At 37.0% G+C, this 16122-nt stretch overlaps 1 protein-coding gene across 3 annotated transcripts in view; it reads left to right on the top strand.

Annotated features, from left to right (window-relative positions):
* Positions 1-327: 327 nt before the first annotated feature.
* The window catches only part of LOC139463793 (trafficking kinesin-binding protein 1-like), a 92003-nt gene continuing 76208 nt past the window's right edge, over positions 328-16122 (top strand). The window contains exon 1 of one of the 3 annotated variants that reach the window (XM_071245102.1): positions 328-507. In XM_071245102.1, the coding sequence (XP_071101203.1) occupies positions 424-507 (84 nt within the window). In that variant the 5' untranslated portion in view covers positions 328-423. Of the gene's footprint in view, positions 508-11670; positions 11912-13780; positions 14169-16122 lie in introns of those variants that run through there. The other 2 variants (XM_071245103.1, XM_071245104.1) reach the window with 2 other exon arrangements.

The following is a 16122-nucleotide window of genomic DNA, read 5'->3' as shown; positions in this document are numbered from 1 at the left end:
AAAAATAACTTTTCATTAAATCTGATTCTTGGGTTGGAACCAAAATAAAATCACGTTAAATATGTTTTGGTCACAGGTTTCATATTATACGTTGCCTCTTTTTATTGTGTATCATGTATATACCCACACAACACAATCACGGAATTATTCATTGAGCTCAATGAGGCAGAGATTACATAACATATCAATTTGTACAATCCGACTGCAGACGGAATAATACGAGAAGCAGCAAGTGCGTGAATGTACCATTGTCTTTCATTGGATACTATTTATAGCCTATCCAATCAAAATATTTGTCTTATGCATGCTCTGTCCCGTGGGAGATAACTCAACGGAAGGTCAATATCTGACTCAGGCCAGTCTATTGACCGATTTGAGGATATTTACGTGTTTTGTAAAAAATTGGAAGTTAGTTATCAGTAAATGGTAATTGTATCTATTGGCAATACAAAGAAGAAGTGGTCCTCGTGTGTGGATGGGAGTCATACAGGACAATTCGCCAGGTGTGTAAGTAAGACCACTAACAGACTAAGCAGTATGGCAGTGTGGTCCTCTCAGCTGAGATAATAATATTAGCTATGTTTGACACGTTGTGTTTGCATGATTTAATCGAGAGTGTTGGGAAATAAAGCTGTATCCAAGTTACAGTTAAAGACATTAAATACTGCTGTAGTTATTTCCCACCTATTATTTTAGTGACCATTGCATATTGTGCCTAATGTTATGTTGTAAGATTTGTCAGAAACAACTCAGCTCGTAGAAAAATCAATGACAGTGAGTCAGAAGAAGAGTGACTTGTATTAAAAAAGTTTTCTGAATGTGTTCGAATATGGCTACACGTGGAGCATACATTTGTACTATTTAATTACACATTTAAATCAGTATTACCAATCAATTCCTTGACAGGGAGAACCAGCTGTTCCTTCTGTTCTTCACTCCATCCTAGTCTGACTTTGTCCAGATGGGGTCTCAGAGCTTGTGTTTGAGTTGCACACTGATGGTCAAATGGTCCATCACCTTTGAAACCCATAAACATACCTCACATGACATCTTGTGATCATTGTTGTGAACTTACATCTAACTACCATGTCTACAGACACACAGGGCAGTCGGGTAGCCTAGTGGTTGATGTGTTTGTTCGTCACGTCGAAGACCCAGGTTCGATTACTCACATGGTTACAATGTGTGAAGCCCATTTCTGGTGTCCTCCGCTGTGATGTTGCTGGAATATTGCTAAAAGCTGGGTAAAACCATACTCACTCACTCACTCACTCACTCCATACAGACACACAACACACTTGATGTAAACACTGTTTAGGATAGATGTGGACACATTTTTCATAATTAAAGGCGAGTTATGATATATATTACATCAAAGAACATATGAGGCTTAGATTTTATTCATCATTCAAAATCATTCTTCCAACTCTTTCAGTTTTTTAACTGTAGTAAACATGACAACAAGTGTCTTGAGAGTAAAATGTGCAGCTTGCCAGCTTCAATGGCAAATATATTAGTGATGGCATTTGATCGTAACGTTATTGTAACCGATGACATCACTATGGTCTGCAAAGCATTGTGATGCAATTCATTGATCTCACCCCAGTTATATCTCCTGTGGAAGCCAGTTGGAGATGGTAAATCCCTGATGAGGATGGGGAACATGTGTAATACTTCATAAGTATGCATAACCATACCTCGTTTGTGTCATTGAGTCCAAATAAGCCTTGGTTGTAATCACTGGTCACTTTTCATTTATGTCATAAGTCACAGCGTGATCCTTCACTGTAGATGATTCTACGGATTGTCACAGAAAATTCTATCCTCAAGTGTACAGAGCTCCAGATAAGCTTTTGGTGTTGTGGGTATTTTACCCATGCATTTTAAAATCTTTGGGTATCAGTAATTCTATCTGCATATTCAAATTTATTCAAACTTCACAATATTTTGATGATACGCACAAGTTTTATTTTTGTAGCGTATCTGTAATGTTCGTTGCGTATTTGATACGCTTGGATTTTATTTTACTGGGTATTTCTGCATTTCTGATGCGGATTTCACGCAGATATGCAGCTTATCTGGAGCTCTGAGTGTATATTGGTGATGCATCAGTGAATCATGACATTCCTACGGGGAAGTATGTGTAGAGCTTCATCAGCCATTCATGGGTGTGATGTCCAGATATATCTGATCATGACCGCCAGTCTGTCAGCACTACACCCACTGAGACCACTTGTGGGGTTCACTGTCCAATGCTGAGCTGGTCAAGGTATTCCCCATTGACTGTATGGGAGGGAGCGTGTGATGTCTATTACATTTACACATGGAATATATTTCCTGTCACAATGGTCACTGCTTAAAGAAGTTTGTCTATGAAACTCAGCAGCCAGAAAGAATGACCCACAAAACGCTTGTCAGTAAAACCTGAGGCTAGATTGTGTTTTTCAAGTATTAACTGTAACAATCTTCTATAATCATCAGGGGCACGGGTAGCCCAGTCGTCTTAGGCACCACAATTCGCTGTGCAGAGTTGTGTCCCTTAGGGACGCCAGAAATCTATGATTGTGGGTTCGAATCCCGGTTCGCCTCGATTATGTTTCTAGGTTTGTCAGCACCATACCAGTGCTTGTGGGTTTCACCGAATGGGCTAATGTCTGAGACCTGCATCACTTCGGGCTTTCCTCCCACATTAAGCTGACATGCTGTGATATAACTGTAATACTGTTAAACCCAACTCACTCACTATAATCATCATGATCATGGTAACTTGTCCGATGTCAAGTAATTACTTTTGTCATGTTTATCCTGATTTGTTGGCCTGTATTGATTTGCCGATACCCACAGTATTATCTATACTTAGGTACACACGAGACTTGAATCATCAGTTGGTGAGATCGTGATACGCTTTAATTGGAATAGAAACTCATAGAGTTACCTCCCATAATAGCAGAACTAGCATAGTGCCACCTGTAACTGTGTAAGCATGGCAGAACACAAAGACGTGAAAGCTGATCTGTTCAAACTGTTTTGTTGATGTGGTTTACTATCTTAAGGTTTTTGAGAAAACAATAAATAAATGTATGAAGAAAAAGGTTTCAGAGCCCTACTTCAGGGATTTCATCATTTCTTCCTATTTGATGTGTTTTTTTTGTGATACTAGCCGTATCGTCCGGCCATATCGTGATACGAATCATATTGCATGATACCAGGAGATACTCAGCCCTAGTGATTTGAGATTTTTTTATTTATCATGTTTATAGCAATAGTCAATATGTAAAGCAAAATACCTGTTAACTTGGTTGAACATGATAGTTTTAAGTGTCTTTGTGTTTAAATTGTATTGACCTATTTTTAGATATTATTGTTAACTGTTAGTTGAACACATAGCAAGTATAACTGTCTATTTCAAAACGTTTGATTATTTGACATCTGTCATGCTTGTAATTGATCAACGGTTGTCTGTGGCATGAATTGTGTACCTATCAGTCGAGTGATAATCAATCACTGGAGCCTGGCCATGATGGCATTTCAAAGTGTATTTTTGTGTCACTTGTGTTTATTCAAAACATTACATAACTGATTACGACAATGTATTACAATTTACATATACTATATATAGACATCTGCTATTTAGATAGTCTTACTGTTATATTCAGATTCAGCAATTTAGAGAAAACAAACTCAGGGACAATCACTGATAATTATTTCAATTGACAGCATCATTGACATTACCTCTGAAAGTATAACTAGATTGACAGTTTTAACTTTGTGACACTATGTATGCACACCTGCATACTCCTTGTTTAAACATACATAAAACAACTCATCAGTATGTCATTATTGCCTAGTTAGTAAATATTGATCAGTGTTGTAACAGAGTTTAGATACACATAACAAGATAGTCACACAAATAACCATCATATGTAACACCAGTTTTCAGTTTATTTACCTGGAAGTCAAATAGCTGCTAAAATACACACATTTCAAAATTTATAAGGCTAATTTTTAGTCTGTCATGCAGACCCTGAAACAAATATCCAATACAGCCCGTGGAAGTGTATAATAGTTTGTAAGTCTAGAGTGCTGTAGTATCAGGACAGTGTTGTGAGTTGCTAGGCTCCTTTTTTCATATTTTATTAGATAATTTAACAGCTGTCTTTTGTGTAAAAAATTTTCATTTCAGGGACTAGCTAATTTTGTGTGGACATGTTAATAATGATAAAGAAAATTATTTAAATGAACAGTAAAATAATAAACATTTTTAACAACCTGACGATGGTAAGGGAATGGTTACACTACAATTCTGACATTTTCTCAAAGAAAAGGAGGATCACAGATACGCCTTTCACTCAAGGCTGTGACTTGTCCACACTCTACTGGTAATCATTAGTCATACACATGAGAGAGATGGCCAAGCATCTGATGCATAGTCACTGTCGCATGCTGTCTGTTTCTGCTGACTCAGAAAGAAATCACTTAAACTGATTTACTCGTATAGATCCATACATACAAGTTATAATTGTTCTGGAATGTAGACAGAAAGGAATGTTAAGCTGAAATCAGGTACTCGAGAACCATCACATTTAGTAATTTTGTAGCGTTGAAATATTTGGCCTATTAATAATGTTAGGTAAATATGGTAAACAGAGGTAAACATTTTGATATATAACCATCCTCATTTATCATGTTGCACCAGTGTATAATGTCTGCAGAGTGCATGTATTATGCATCCATGAAGATCCGGGGTAGAATAGGTCTTCAGCAATCAATGCTTGCCTGTCAGCATATCCAAGTTGCGTGGATCAATGCTCGTGATGACAATCACTTGATTGTCGGGTCTAGACACGGTAATCTTCAGACTGCCATCATATAGCTGGAATATTGCTGAGTGTGGTGTTAAACAACAAACAAACACACAAACAAAACATGTATATCTTGGACCCATATGCACCCACATAAATGTATCAAGGGCTTGTTCATATGTTGAAGGAAGATCTGATACGTTCAGGAGTGAGAGAAATTCTGTATTGATAAGAGAAATTGAGTTGATGATATCATTTCCAAATGTAGCCAAGGTGGCAGATGGATTCAGGGTATTTATCAAAATGGAATGAAGATATAGATTAATACACTGGATAACATGGATGATACGAAGGGTATTGAAGTGGGTATGGTATAATGAGTTAAAGTCTCACTAAGACATGATAAACTAGCAGAGTTAGTATGGCTAGTGATGTTTGAATGAGGGGTCTGTAGTCTGTTTACCTGGGCTAAAGCCTTTACACATGGGCTAGATCTCAAGTAATACATTACATGAGACTCGTTGCGCAAATGGCATGCAATATTTTTTCTCACCAATAGAAACAATGTAATTCGTGGGCTGTTTTCACATATCATCAAATCATTACTGATGATCCGTCAGATTCTGTGAGTTTTTGTAGCCTACATATTAGCAAGTCTGCCTAAACACTGAATGTTAAAATGTTTAGAATTGTTTTTAATTGTGTGTTGACATGGTTACCATGGCTACTGTCAATCTAAATAATTATATTGCAAGATATTGCGGTTGACAAATGGTTAATCAGGAAATTTGTATTTATAATGAAAGCGCTATTCTAAGTCTCATACATTAAACATATTTAAGAATGCGTTTTTCATACGCTTCACAATATTTCTTTCCTGTATTCGCATAGGATCAGTCCAACATCTATAGTATTGTCTTATGTTGTCTAATATCGTCTAATATTGTCTATGGGTCCTATGTTTAAATCTCATTTGTTTATGAAATTGTCACTCTATCGCTAGTTTGTTTTTGTTGTCAGTCCTGCTCTTGTTTGTTTATGCTTGGTTCCTCCATTAACTGTGAATACATATATATGACACTTTTGCCGTGAAGTCACTATTTTTTACCAATGAACATGATGCATCAATCAGCTCTGACCATTGAGACTCAGATTACCTCGACAGTATTTTGCAAGTTAACATGTGCCATAGCCTTTTGGACTCAACTCTACACTTTACTTCACCAGCATCAGGCAACAGTATTATAGTATTTTCATTAATAGTATAGGGTGTGCAGAAAGCAGAAAGGACATAGGCATCGTAGGGTTCATTTGACTTCCGTGTGTGATACTCGGCCTCATTTTATTACCTGACTAAAAATAGACACTATTACGCTGTAAAGCGACCGCATACTTTCATGGGTCATGAAGGGCCATTCTCTATATTAACCTGTGGACTATAAACTTGTCTGTCTATTGCGAGGGTTTTTATTGCAAGATATTGCATCAGTATTGTGATATGTGTTGCAATGTTGCCATGAACATACTGCTGTTTTCTTCAACTTTCAAATGCCATTAATTGTTATGAAACCAAAATAGCCCCAAATATCCGCTTTTTCCCTCTTGATCGGAACATCTCGTAGTCAAGAGGCTCGGCCGCGATTACCGTTTGGCTTCAAATGAGAACTTTGAATTGCAGAGGTGCGAGATAATACTGGTATACCGGTTTACCACAATATGAAATACCAATAAATGCCTACCAATGAATATACCAGTATATTGCGTTTTTCAAAATCACTTATGTCAACTCAAATGGAAATTAAGAAATTAGCAACTTTTTCCTGTGGTTCAAACAGTAAAACTATTTGTGAGAGTTTCTTGTATATGATGTTGCTATTATGCAAGCTTTGTGACCATAGCAACATCCAACAAAATACAAAGTTGTCAAAAAAATGCAGGGGGAGTTTTTGGGTTCAGGTTCATAACAAATTACTGATGAAAGCATGCAATATATTGTGGTACGTATCACAATACATGAATTATTATTGCAATTAATTGCAATATAAAATTCAGGCCAATACCCATCACTATTGAATTGCAAAATAACTCAAAATCAGGAATAGTCTATACTGTTGTGCCCCTTCATTCAAGATGTCAACTTGTACACATAACAACATGTTTCTTTAATAACTTTTTTCCAGTGATGGGAATAAATATAACAAACAGTAGACATTGTTGGGTACAGGATATTCATTGCCAAGTACCATATTGACATTTAATAGAAAAATTCCCGATTTTTAGTTATTTTGCAATGTATGATCCATGTCATTTGGAGCCAAACCGACTGTTGCAATTTCTTACTCAAGGGAGGTAACAATGTCAAATAGCAGTGTGTACTGGATGTTCATCACAGATTAGATGTTTGAGAAAGATTTCAAATTATTTCATGATATTGACAAAATTCAATTATTCCATGTTTATGTATTTCCTTTTATATCAACCCAGTTAGATCATTGCACAAGGCCTATTGTTGAAGGTGTATTTTGTAATTCAGTTACACCATGCAGTCAGTCCTGCTACCGACAATGGTTTGTATTGTGAATATGTAGAATGCATATTGTATGAGCTGAAACCACTCCCCTATCTTGTCACAGTGATATTCTCCCAGCATAGTGTGCCTGTGAGTCATCAGTGAAGCAGAAGCTCTGATATTTTTGCTCTTTATGAGATTACAATCACAATTCTGTTCCTATCATGACTATAGTTGAATGTCTCGGTGACCCTTAAATGTTACATATCCGACATGGTGTCGGTAAGATTTGTTACATTATGCCATGACATACTTCAAATAGCTACTGATCATGTCATACCAGATACACTTCCCACTATACAGTCATCACCATGAAGCTGTTAATATGAGCAGTATCATTCTATTCAAAAATAGGTCAGACAAAAATTAATACATCCACCAATCTCATTTTCATATGCAAATGTAATACTAACGTGACTGGGCCATAATTAGTTACCATATGATAACTGTATATTACCAAACATTCATGTGTAATGTGAATCACTTCCATCAATTTTTATTGCGTGGGTCAATGCTCATGATATCAATCACTCGATTGTCTGGTCCAGACTTGATCATTTGCAGACTGCCGTCATATAGCTGGAACATTGCTGAGTGCGGCGTTAAACAACCAGCCATCAATTTTTAGTGTTACCCATGCTTTAACCCATACTTGCCGTAAAAGGCGACTTTGCTTATTGTAAGAGACGACTAACGGGATCGGGTCGTCAGGCTCGCTGACTTGGTTGATGCATGTCATCGTATCCCAATTGCGTGGATCGATGCTCATAATGTCAATCACTGGATTGTCTGGTCCAGAGTCGATTATTTACAGACTGCCGTCATATAGCTGGAATATTGCTGAGTGCGGCATAAAACAACCAACCAACCAATCATGCTTAAACATTTTTAAACAGTATATATTTTAGAATAAAATACATCATGTACATATATATCATTAGATGCCTCAGGCCCGACACTTTTGAAAATGTGCATGAAAATGTAATAATTTCTTTATCATGGTCTAATGGAAACAGCTACATGTATTATTTCAGCCAACTGGCTCAGCATGGAAACAATATTGGGGGTATGTTCCATATTACAAAAATGCAGAATTTGGCCTTGGGCTTGAACATGAATAAAGTGCACTCCCATACTATTGTTGCATCTGGTTGGTGTAAGGCGAACTAAATACAACCTGTTTCTAACATTTCTGACTTACTATATCGGATGGCTGTAAGTAAAGAACATGAGGTGCAAGCTGTCACCGTACGTATGTTTAATTATCCTCCAGGCTGTGGTGAATCATTGAAGTAGGGCTTCAGTGTTTCAGATGTGCACTCTTGATACATCAGCTTAATGAGAGTTATTTTGGAAATAAGGTATGACTACTCAGCGTATATTGTGTGCAGGGTTTTACGCGATTCTCATATATACCTCCAGTACACACAAATGTTGAGACTGGATATAGAAAAGGAATATACATAGACATAGAATGGACTTATAACTCGTAATAGTAATCGTAATGGGAACTGGACTTTTAGCATCAGTTAACGCTCTTGCCTCAGGATGCAGTTGTTATTCAGTCGATCTATGGATGATATATTAGTTAAGTGCTATCCATCATCAACCACAGCATATGGGATTATATTTTACACATACATATATTACCTAAATACCTGTAAAAATCATAGGGCAGGATTAGGAATTTGTACAGCCCTATTCCGCAGACTTGGTCAGGTATGTTATACTCGGGATATGGGACGTGACCCAGTCTCCATGGCAACCTGAAGCACTAATATACTGTTTAATAAAGTTTAATTGAAAATATTGGCACCGGTGTCCCAGTCATCAAAGGAACTGCAATTAGTAATTCAGAGTTGCATCCCTTAGGCGTTCCAGGAACCTTTGATTACTGATTACGTTTGGCATTAAACCACTCACTCACTGTTGTAGTTTGACCTTTTTATGATACAGATGACAGCACGACCCATCATAAACTGGACCATATGTTGATTTTAAGCTGTATACGGAACAATAGATATTGCAGTCTTACATTTAAAAATGAATAAGGTCAAGAAATATGTATAACCATGTTCCTCAGAAATGGCGGATGGACATTTATGTTTATATTTCGTTTTGTGTTTTATGGTGGTTGGGGGAGAGGGGAGTGTCATTGACCCAAACCTCTGACATACCTGAGTCTAAAGCACTTACCAGGTGGCATGGTTGATCATTATGTACTTGACAAAAACTTCCAAAACCAAAACACTGCTAAACCAAATATTCCCCACAGTTTAACCTGTAACCCACTCCATCCATTATACCTATGAATACTTCCATCCTCCTTGACCAGCCAGCTTAAACAGTGTGACACAATACTGGACAATGGGCACCTGAGCGACCGAGTTAATGAAAGACTAGGTCAACCGTCCTGCTCTGCTTGTTTCCATGTCTACACTGAACATACATTATACCACCATCGTGCTTCACATTCCTGTCAGAGGTCAGGGGGTCAGACAACACAACCAGTCAGCCAAAATCTTGATTTTATGTAAGTTTTGAAATTCTTTGTCCGAAATCTTGCCAAACACTTGATCATGTTTCTGTGGCTTATGAACATTCATGGCAAAATGTCAGATTTCTCAAAGGAAGGTATTTGCAGCAAGTAGGTGGTGGAAGGAAGGAATGTGTTTTCGATTCAAGATGAGCCTTCTATTTTTTCATCAACATGTTCAAACAATAAATGAACAAAGAATATGTGGGATAACATGGCTGAGGTGCATTGGAAGTATGGCCAAATAATTCAGACATGTTGAAATACTGTGTATTGACTTATTTTAAGAAATCAATACACATGATTTAATATGTCAATGTGTCGCAAATATTGAGCATTGTGTATACATGATATATGTAAGTCATGATCATATGATAGTTGATATAATAAATAGAAAATATTTATGTATTTATATTACATTATGTAAACTTTAATTAGTGTAGTTTGTGACCTACATGACCATGATAGAAAATCATTTTTGTCAAACATGTCAATGCATACCTAGTATAAAAAAGAAAAAGAAACAGAATACACACCCACACAAACCAAACTTGTCCCAACCTAAGGTAACTTTTTATTTTCGGCTTCATCACTGTTTTTACAAAGCCAGTATGTCAAGACAATTTCCTGCAAACAAGTCAATTACGCTTGATAAGGTTTCTGTGATAATGACATAATATCCAGTCACTTTTACTGCTATAATCTGCATGAACTTATAATTAGAAAAGTACTCAGCTTACGTGATTTATACCAGCCTGATAAAGCATCCGGTGTGATTTGTGCAAATTTTTTAGCAAACATTGTATTTTGTATAAGGAAATAAGATTGTGTGATAACATTTTAACAAGTCAAAGGACATGTAATAAAAGCTTTAGAGATCCCAGCCTTGTACGTGCTGGAGTGCACATGCAGCCCACATTCCAGACACTTCCTTGCAACATGTGGGCACTCTGTCATTGAATAAGAAAGTTTATCGATCTTTGTCAGCTGGCAAATTCTATTGATAGACCCAACCAACGCGGGGGTGGTGGACAAGAGTTATTCCCCTTTAACTGCAGTGTGTCTATGCCTAGATCTTGGTAAGAAACCTGATAGGTGGATGTACTTATATGGGTTACAGGCCGGCAAAGCCACATTTCGAAAATAGATAGCCCAAATTGATGTGGCTCTCGCGGCAATGGTTATGGTTGCGTGATTGTATAATGTGGCTCTCGCGGCTATGCTGTCAAAACATGCTTTGTGATTCTAACAGGTTACCGTATATAACAAAACAAGCCTTGTTTTCTCATTTTTTATTCAACAAGGATAACATATTCATCAAAACTTTACATGATGGATATGAATAGCATATGAATATCAAAATGGATTTAATGTCCTTACTGCAGAAGGCCCCTCCTTGAACCCAACTGGTTCTCACGTAGTCAATGAACGCAGTCACTTTAGGGCCAGCAGGAGAGTCAGCAATGGCATCAAGCCACACATCATCCACTTTGTCACGAGGTACTAGAGGGAGGGCAGCAGCTCTTCTCACCAGCTTCTTCTCCTCCTCATCTTCCTTTTAGTCCATCTCCAGACCTTCTGTCTGCACCCTCCTCCAGATACATTGGGTGAAGTGAAAGAAACACCCTCTAACTAATGTCCCAGGAAATACATAAGTCACTCATTGTGAGCTGCAAGTTCAAAGTCCAACTGAATTGTAAGCGGGGCAAACTCTAGACCTCCTCTACTAGCACGCTTAGTGATTTAAATGTGGGACACTCTTATAAAGGTATCGGTAATCGGATTAATTAATTACCCGCTAGAATAGGTGAAATGCACTCAGCTAAAAATGTGGCTCTACCGGCAATAGCCATTTCTGAAATGTGGCTCTCCCGGCTAGACACCCTTATATGCATGGTGAGGATGGAGGTGACAGGATCGGACATGGTGACTTGGTGGATTTGTTGACTTGACAGAGGCGTAATGGTAGTTGAAAAAACATCTCATCTTTGTAAGATAAACAAGGTTGGTATGAAACAGTTGGTTTAATTGTAGCAGGGTGTGTGAAGGTTATGGTGTTTTTCACATTTGTTATTGTCATTATTTTGTCACCTTGTGAGGAGAATTTAAAGATGTTTGTATGGATTGAATTTATTGTTACAAATAATTTTGGTGTTTTTCAAGTTCAGGTCTATACTGGGAAGAGGTATGATATGTAGATTTGTTTTTATAGGATCTGAGTATGATCTGTTTATGCTGACATTCTGATGGTTCTAACCATGCTTCCATATAAGCAGGCACTTTAATACTGTTAGAGTATTTACAGAGGTTTAACATATTCTCTTTCACATATTCATTTCATTTTTTCCAATTGTTCAGATTGAAACTTGTTTTGTTTGTATCTTATTCAGTATTCTAGTGTTGGGTATTATGATTTTTAAAACATGTCAAATCAGCCGTATTCTGTTTTATATATAGTAATATATATGTTACATGGTTATTATTATAAGATTATGTCTGTATGTGGTGATGATATTTAAAGTGTAAAATAATACTCAGTAAATAACCCTGGTTAATTACCAATATGGTAGGATATAGTAGCTTGAGTAAATCATATATAAATAATTATATTCACCTGTTGAGAAACCTTGTTTTCTTGTGTAACTGGAATGTATTGATTCTGACTTATCATACTTGTGGCAGGATAATTTTTGTAACACCAAATTTGAAAATGTCTAATTCTGATATTAAAGGTTTTTACCAAACCATGACATTACAGATAATGACAAAGCTGAGTGATATGTCCATAACAGGATACAATTGTATTTTGTCACTTGTCACCATGGTCACTGGTGGTTAAAGCATTTGCTCATCAGGTCAAGGACCCAGGTTTAATACACATGTGTACAATGTGTGAAGCCCATTTCTGGTGTCTCTCCCCCCACCCCAACCCAAGATATTGCGAGAATATTGCTAAAAGCGGCATAAAACTATACTCACTCATCTATTTGGGATCTTGAATTATTCACATAAATATTAAGAGATGTGTTATTAACTTCCATACATTTCACAATCTGAGAGTTGATATTGATGCAAGAGTTTTCTCACGTTCAGTGTTTCCCTGTGTTGATTGTTATGTAACATCCATGTGTTATTGAGCCATGAAGTACATTGCAACCACTGTGTTTGGTTTGGCATGCCTAGTAAAACAGGTGGTATCTCCCTGGCTCTCGTTGACATTTATGTAATACCTTCTGCCGTAGCGTACTTCCACTCGTTTTATCCAATCATGTCTATGTAGGTTGGTAGTTCCAGATACATGTTAATTTCATAATGTTCCTGCTAATTCTGCTAATAGCATTACAGATATCGGATGAAATTGGTATACCTTGAGATGTGTTTCTGTTGCTTTGGTCCTTGTTGATAGATGCTTTATCACACTAAAGATGATATTGACAACCCAGGGGCATTGTTAATGTCCTACTGTCAGACACCTGTCAATCACATCACCAGGTCATCTGGAAATGTACATTTGGGATCTTCATGACCATATAGTTAAGTTCACATTCTACAAAAGTGTTCCAGTTATCATGTTAATTTATAAGACATTTATGCACATACAATAATTCACACGTAAGATATTAGTCAGCAAATGTTTGGCAAAATCACCAAATTTTGAAATTGATGCCTGAAGGGCAGTGTGGACAAGTAGAGTATGACATTCTCCTATCTACTACATTATCGCTGCTGAATAATCTCAGATGTCAGGTCTTCTCTTCTGCTGGACCAATAAATTGTTGCTGTATTTGACCTGAAGTGGCTCCTGTTGTTTTGAGTTCACAGCCCTAGATCAACAAGAAGACGGAAACACAATCTTAACATGTGCAATGTAAATATAGCTGTGCCAGATCCTGCCTGCATGAGGAGATGAAAGTGACAACATGTTGTGTTGTCGTTGTTGTGTTTTGAGATTCATGTGCACAGTACCATATGAAGATGGTGATGCTACTGAGAAACATGATTGAAGATGTGTGGCTCTGTGTCTGAGGATGTTGGTGGATCTGTACCGTGGTGTTACTCTGATGGAAATGATGTTTTACTTGATCACAGGACATGGAGCTGTTTTAGCATCTGTGTCAGTGTATGGTAATTTATCAACACGAGATCAAGAAGTTGTGATATGATGGAATATGTGATTGGAAAAGAAGACATATTAAGTTTTTTGGGTGACTTGTGATATTTTGACCTCCCATCAATATACAACACCATGACATTTTTTAAGGTAGGAACAGCCTTTGGTCTATTTGTTAGTAGACAAATATGTACATTTGATATTGATAGGGAGTCTGCATAGATTTAATATGCCGAGACTACACCTTTTTGTTTTATCCTGTGTGCAGATGTTTTGATTATCTCGAAATTTTGGTAGATCAAGCTAAGAGTAAATTTGCCTTGCTCATGTCTTTTGTATGTCTTTTGCATGTCTTAAGTCTGTTTTGTGCTGACAAGGTACATGCTATAATTATGTTTATCGGTTCATGATGCTTGACTTCTCATGTAGCATGGAGCATGATCTGATAAAGTGCATTTAATTCCCTTCTGGGAGAAAAAGCTTTGTTTTCTTTATTCATAGTTAAAGGATTGCTGACAATCAAAATGTTTAAAGTAAAGTTGCATATTTTTAGTTTTGTGATCCATCAGCACGGCAAGGATGGAGCTATGAAGCAAATAATAAGTAAATTTATATTATCTTAAACTTTTTTCATGTTTATGATTGTGTTTTTTCGGGCTCCACTTGACCAAATTTGTAAACTAAATGTTTACTGAAGTGTTGCCTGAATAATATCTGTGGATTGGTCACCTGTTGCTTATAAGGTATTGACCTTATGCAACATCAAGACCGTGGTCTAGTGGTAGAGCATCCACTGGAGAGCAGTAGATCAGGGGTTCAATTCCCGGCCACTTCATACCAAAAGATGTCAAAAGATGGTACTTGTTGTTATCCTGCCTGGTGGTCGGTATTAAGGGGCTAAAACAAGGACTGGGCAGCTCAGAGTCAGAATACAGTGTCTGATTGGGGTATTCATGTTAAACTGTAGGATGGTATGGGCTAGCACTAGCTTTAGTCGGATTGAGTACAAGCAGCCATACACACACACACATGCATGCAAGTGGCTACATAAGTGCAATAATCTATGAAGCGACATTAAACCACATGACACCTCACCGCACCTCATGTAACATCATGACTAAATGTACATCTTGAACATGCTGTAGTTGTTCTTTGTATTCAAACCCACGAAGATCCAGGATAGAACAGGTCTCCAGCAACCCATGCTTGCTGTAAAAGGAGACGATGTTAAAGGAGACTAACAGGACCAGGTGGTCAGGCTCGCTGACTTGGTTGATGCATGTCATCATATATTCCATTTGCATGGATTGATGCTCATGATGTCAATCACTGGATTGTCTGGTCCTGACTCTATTATTTACAAACCACCGGTATATAGCTGGAATATTGCTGAATGCCAGAGTTAAACAACAAACAATGTAATGTCCCCAACAAGGTTATGTAGGTGTTTTGCAATGTATTGATGTTTCTTTACACAAACACTTCAAATCATTTGGCACTCTATGATAATGGTATGATAATTGTGGCAGTTCACTCAAGCATTGTATTCATAAATGGCTTCTATTGTTACATAAGTGAGTGAAATGAAACCATCAAAATTGATTATTTTAAGAATGACATTAGATTATTACCGTCTTATGTTTCTACGTCCTAAATAAATATTTGAAATAAAAAATTATACGTATATTGCTTGCCAGTCTTCACATTATCATAATACAATTTTTATATTTGTTATATATGACAGTTACAATACAGAAATACACTCAGCTTATAATCCTTATTTATGAGAACAAGTTGACATAATCTTGATAATCAGCAGCAGCAGTGTTAGCCAAGGTTCTGTGATGTGAATGCTTGACCTCATGTTTGTCAATGTGACATGCATGGCATTGTGCTAGACTGACATTTTGTCCCAGAAATAAAGTAATCTTATTTGAAATATATATCTACAATATAATAAAGTAATCTTATTTGAAATATATATCTACAATATAGGTAGTAGTGGTTTATTTCAGTAAATCAGGCCACAGGCCCATTTTACAATATATATTCAAGCATTCAAACATGTTGCGCCACAAGTGCATGTAGTAATATCAAACTAATC

Source organism: Haliotis cracherodii, unplaced genomic scaffold (assembly GCF_022045235.1).
Source record: "Haliotis cracherodii isolate W230 unplaced genomic scaffold, xgHalCrac1.p SCAF_16, whole genome shotgun sequence".
NCBI classification, from domain to species: Eukaryota; Metazoa; Mollusca; class Gastropoda; order Lepetellida; family Haliotidae; genus Haliotis; species Haliotis cracherodii.
The sequence above is the reverse complement of the archived record's forward strand: the minus strand, read 5'-3'. Positions and strand labels throughout refer to the sequence as shown.